The sequence below is a fragment of the Dermacentor andersoni genome, chromosome 8 (assembly GCF_023375885.2).
Source record: "Dermacentor andersoni chromosome 8, qqDerAnde1_hic_scaffold, whole genome shotgun sequence".
Taxonomy (NCBI): Eukaryota; Metazoa; Arthropoda; class Arachnida; order Ixodida; family Ixodidae; genus Dermacentor; species Dermacentor andersoni.
Window position 1 is genome coordinate 97770395 of NC_092821.1, and position 6000 is coordinate 97776394.

At 42.0% G+C, this 6000-nt stretch overlaps 1 protein-coding gene across 5 annotated transcripts in view; it reads left to right on the top strand.

Moving 5' to 3' along the window:
- LOC126529308 (uncharacterized) overlaps positions 1-1174 on the top strand; it is a 157496-nt gene extending 156322 nt beyond the window's left edge. For all 5 annotated transcript variants that reach the window (XM_055069764.1, XM_055069758.2, XM_055069763.2 and 2 more), the window contains one exon: positions 1047-1174. In XM_055069764.1, coding sequence (XP_054925739.1) covers positions 1047-1114 — 68 coding nt within the window. In that variant the 3' untranslated portion in view covers positions 1115-1174. The remainder of the gene's footprint in view (positions 1-1046) is intronic.
- The last annotated feature ends 4826 nt before the right edge of the window (positions 1175-6000 follow it).

The window sequence follows — 6000 nt, forward strand, 5'->3', positions numbered from 1 at the left end:
CAGCAATAAGAATTTCCCTTGATGCCAAACACCTTGTCACAAATAAGGCATAAAATAGCGTGCGTGCGTGTGTATATAGCGCTCGAAATTACTAGTGCCGGTACTACCTTTCGTCGCATCCGAGTCACCAAGACATCACTACATCTGTCATATGGGTTGCCTGAAAAGCGAACTGAATGATTCTCGTCGCTCTAGACAACCATTGTGGTGCCTGTAAACACAAACTATTTAATGGAAACAGGAAAGACTACATAAATGAAGGTAATTTGTTAACGAGAAAAGCACTAGAACCAGAAAAACTGGTTCTCTAAGTGGGCGAACATGAGATGGTGGGCCTCTAAATGTCCTCCCAAGTGATACAAACACATTCTTCCGCAACAAATTTCATTTTGAAGAAGGGTTTCGCACCACGCCTGTCGGTGCGCATCCCTACACATCTTGGAAACTGCGTAAGGAAGGGTCTTGACCAGAAAAGCACGAGCATTTTATTTTGAATACATCTTGTCCTATGTCACTGGCTTGGACACCGCTGCCTTGCCGTTATCATCAGGGTCAGCCACTTAATGTGATGAATGATAAGCACAAGAGACGAAATTGGTTGTTAAAATATATGACTCCTGGTCTTGAGGGCAGAAAGAGATGGTGGTCTGCCAAAAAGCGCTCTGATCCAAACCAACCAGTAAAACATGTTAACTTGCTTTGAACTGAGCAACCAACAACAACTTTTCCAACACATGAAAGAAAAACCTTCAATTCTGCAAGCAAAATTGAGGCTGTGAAGTTATAACAAATGCTCTCAACGTCTGCAACATTCTTTGACAACATATACCACAAATGAAAGTTATTACACAGATTGCTAACCATGAAACACGGAGCTTTCCTGCATCAACTACCTGATATATGATAATTGAAGAGATTTGTAAGATTTTCAGATGTGACTACGAACCCACTACACACTCAGTCACCATGTACAATGTCTGGTACATTTGTACTTCGACGTAATCTTGCTCATTAATGAAAATTTCATTGTCTTTCACTTCTTACAGATGACGTTTCACACAGTGGAGTTCACTTCTTAGACGCATTGAATTCGTTCATACGTAGCCTGTGGTAATCAAGTCACTTTGTGTAGTTTCACGGTTATAGCCATGAAATAAAGCTTTTTCTCAGACCTTAGGGTTGTGAATCTGATTCTTCACAGTAATCTCGACAGCCACTGCAATAGTAATCTTCAAAGGCTAAGAGGAAAGGGCCACAGATTCTTTACAGCACCACAGACACCTGGTTCTACTGTGGAAGTTGTACAAGGTGTCCAAGCTAACATTAGCCAAGCTGTCCAAACAACCTGGTACACATGAGATCTACAGGTTTTCCTCATTAGTGCTCTTCTGTTACGAATTTTTTACTACTAAGTGCCTGCCTAAATATTAAAAAAATTGTCGCAGTTTCGCGCAAAAGGCAAATCATCAATTGCGATAGCAAATTGGTGGACAGTCATGTGAAGTAAAGATAGAAGTTTTATTGGCCCTATAAACTTGTAAATATAGGCATGCTAACTAAATGACCTAGCTTGGTGTCACGCGCACACAAGCAAACACGAGCACATCTCACTCGACGACCTAGGAAGCTCGCTGTCGAAACACTGGAGTGAGGAAACGCGACAGCAGAAGCGAGTGAATTGGCCTTCGTGCTGCATCTTGCATGTGCGAAAACACTGCACAGGGCGAACTCTGTCCTCATTACAGATGACTTTCAAGATACAGCGGCCCGGGCGGGCGCGCGCCTCCCTCTCCCCCCTCGTTCCTACTCCCCCCCTTGTAGGCATTATTGTAAGCCTACTTGTAGGCATACAGTGATGTTTGTAGTCTACAGTGAAACTTGTAGGCATCAATGTATTGGTGTGTAGTGTAGTCCACATAACGAAGTAAATACGACTCCTCCTTTAAATTCGTTATAACGAGGTTCAAGTGTAGCTTGTGCATTGAACGAAAGCTCGCAGCAACGCGGTGAGCGCCTGTCTCTTTTTGCTTCAAGTAGCGCAAGCCAGCAAACACTGCGTGTTGTGTCGCAGCATCTACATTTGCCATGTGAACTTTGTTATTAAAGCTTGCTCCTATAGCACAGGGTTCAAGGAGTACTGACGCAAAAATTTTGGATCTTGTCTTTTTGCTGCATAAGGGAGTATATGACCCAGTTATCACGGCAAGAAACCTTGCTTGCTTCACGGTTAATTATATAGAGCCTTGTCTGTAGTGACTAGTTCAAGTTTAAATTGCAGAGAACAAACAATTCTGGAACCATGTAAGAGCATTAGGAGCCGCAAACAAAAAATTTAAAACCACTATCAGGGATGAAGACGGCCACATCTTTGAAGGAGATAATTGCGTTGTGGTACATCAAAGACGTTATTAGGGATAACTTCGGCAAAAAAGAAAGCGTAGTTTGATTCATACTGATCTAGAAACAACAGATATGTCGAAGAGATCAAGATTTAGCTTACAGAAACGTTTACTGGAAAAAAAAACGCAGTGAAAATGACCCTAATAACACAGTCACAGGACTAGATCAAATCGCAATGCAGCTAATCAAATAGCTAGGCCGAAAGAGCAAGGCACTGTTGAGCCCTACCATAGTGCAAGCGATTAAAAAAGACGAAATTCCGTTTGAATGGCGTGAAAGCAAGATGAACATTATTTAAAAAGGCAAAGGTGGTAGGGATAAGGCGAGTATTTACAGGCCACTTACAGTAACGCCGGTGATATACCGAATGGCAATGCAAGCCATAAAACTAGGACTGTCGAATTGAGTGGGGAAAACGATATATTGTGGCAATTACGGAATAGGTCCACCCCAGGCAGACGCTTAGAAGCGAATTAATGTCTACTATGTGCATTAAGATTTCAATAGCTCGGAATAGACTTGACGGATCGCATTTCTAGATATTAAGGGAACCTACGAAAACGTAGCCAGGGAATTGGTATGGGATATTCTCAAGGACGAGACATAGACGTGAAATTCGTGGAGCTGCTGAGCGAAGATGCATAGGAACAACTGAGTACACATTGTATGGGAAGGCCGGAAATGAAATAAATTGGTGCAAATTAACCGAGAAGTGAAGCAAGGATGTCCTCTGTCTCTATCGCTCTTTAAGCTTTATGTCAAGACCATAGCAATACGACTGAAAAGCAGTAATCCGGGTTTGATTTATCCTATATACGCGATGGCCAAAGGATACAAGAGACTGTCTCTGCGCTGATTGGTATACGCGGACGACATAGTGCTACTTGTGGACAATACAACATATTTAGAGACTTGCAAAGATGTGTGGCAACGCAGTGGATAATCTAGGTCCTAAATTTAGCACAAAGAAAACGGCAATATTGATCATTATGAAGAGACGATAATTAGGTGGTATCAGTTCAACATGAAGTCAAACCCATAGTCGCGCAACATAAATACCTGGGCGTATATACAAACGAAGAAAAGATTTACTCAAGCAGCCTTCAAGATAAACTGACAATAAAGGGGAAGCGGAATGCAGCAATATTGAAACACGGAACACAATCGGGCTACAATAAATTGGAGGTGGTGCCTGGAATCTGAAAAGGAGCACTGGTGCAAGCGCTAACGGAGGCAAATTTCATTCTGTGCTTAAAATTGGATATGTTGTCGAGGTTGGAAGTTGACGAATATCGGTAGCCCGGTTGGCTTTGGCAGTCCATGGTGAAACCATAAAAAATGAGGCAGCGCAGAGTGACAGAGGTTGGGTCTGTTTTAAAGTCAGAGAAGCGCTGAGCAAAATTTGTTTTGAAGAAACACTCAGCAACGTGGATGAAAATAAATGGCTGGCTGAAGTGCAGAAGTGCCTGTACCTGAATATCGTGGACACTGAATGGAGAAAGAGGTCAGGAAAGTTGGTGACAACTGCAGGGTAATTAAAAGTGTATATAGACATCTAGGAGTCATCAGGACAGAAAGAAAGAATAGAGAGAGAAAATTGGATAAAAAATGGATATAGATACATCATGAATGTTCACAAGAATGGGAAGAAATTAGAAGATCTGTACGATAACACAATCGACAGTGTCTTGCTATTTGAGGCTCGAGTCATGGTTGGTTGAGGACAAAAAAATAACGGAGCAAATATTCTAAACAAAATGAAGATGTGTCTGCTGCAGCAGAAATCGGGGACCACTCAGCGCATCCTAACTTAATGCGAGCGCAGTGACTCAGCGAGACCAGCAGGCAGCGTGCACCTTCCAGAAATGCTTGGATTTTAGGTGTATGGGAGCATCAACTGGTGAGTAGTCGAGATAAGCAAGATAATTTGAGAATATTTTCGTAACAAAAAGCACGGGAGAAATATAGTGGCAAATCCATTACAGGCATACGTAACGGTACAAGGTATGCGTAGAAGTTTAAAGGAAGAGAAAAAAAAATTGAGGAGCCATTCTACTCTGTGTAAGTGGATGAGCAACGAAGCTGCGGCACATCACACAAGGCTTGGCAAGGGTACATGTATATATTTTAATCATTTAGGAATGACAGTGATGATACCTTTGTGATTACTGTGGTATACACTGATTGGTTAGGTTACAATTTCGGACAGAATCTTGGCCAAAGTTAAATCTCTACACGACCGTTGTAGAGGGGTTGACTGACTTGACTTGGTGGGGCATTTCAAACCAAACTCTTCTGGCACAAACTGAATAAGCCATTTTCTTGTCTTGTTTGAAAATGTCCACATTGCATTCTCCAGCGATGATCACAGTGGTAGTGTCATCACGGCTAACCCATGTGAAGTACGTGACCCTGAACTTCTCTATCTCCCACTTGGGTTTGTTTGCCTCGGGATATATACACAGTGGCTATCACAATTCCATCTTTGGTTAGCACGTCACAGACATCCCCGCAGTCAGCGGTATTATCCTCTGGCGAGTCAAGGGTGTAGGGTTGTACACAAACTTTGTCCTTTGCGTATGTCGTAACGCCTCCTTCTCGTGAGTCCATGTGCTGTTCACAAATGATTCCAGTGTACCCATCGACTTGAAACCATCTTGACGTATTTATTTCACGCATTATTATTATTATTATTATTATTGTTATTATTATTATTATTATTATTATTGAGTGCTCGAAGCCTGCTTCACTCTTTCTGCCGCTCGGCCTGTTATTGCACTATCTCTGGGATCGCCCACACTCACCTAGGTGTACCTTTCTTGATGCACAAAAATGACAGTTACATGGAACCCTAACCATGTACAGCGTCGCTGTAAAAAGGATTAAGAAGAGGGAAATGGTTGGGGAATCATGTAAAAATAGTAGAATTAAGGCATGTATGGTATACCTCAAAAACTGAAACAGGCTAGGTGACCCTTTGCCACTTCCTCGTTTCAAAGTGGATGCTAATAAATCAGGACAATCACCATCAGTTTGGTCCGCGCTTTATTTCAGTTAGAGGAAACTAACCCTATATCTATTTTGTCACCGCTAATGTATTTTAGTCAGAGGGGCACCGGTTAATGTTGAGGAAACTAATTGCTACTAACGAAGCTTCTATTTACGAAAGTAAAAAAAAAAACGCGTATTATTAGTGCCTCGCTCCTCGCAGAGATGCAGCGCCAAAATTATGTACAGGAAAATATACAGAAAATTAAAATATTTGTTTTAATTACCTCGAGAGCAAAGTGTGAAACCGCTGGAGAAGAAAGCCCCGACATAGCACGTGTGGCAAGCAGCAGTGTCTAATCAAACTAACAAAAATAGATAGCGCATTAGCATCAACTCAATAAAACGAAAACAGCAAACGGACATTACGGCATACACAACTCGCGCAGTAATTGTCGGTGCCTCCCAATTAAATGCTTCTCAAGAAGAGCAAAAGTTAGCCATTGCTTCAAACACAGGGCTCGCGCTAACATAATAGAGAACTCACAGCTTTCGTTTCGAAAAGGCTAAAAAAACGAAGCCATACATTGTGGCAAAGGAGCACGCGTTGAT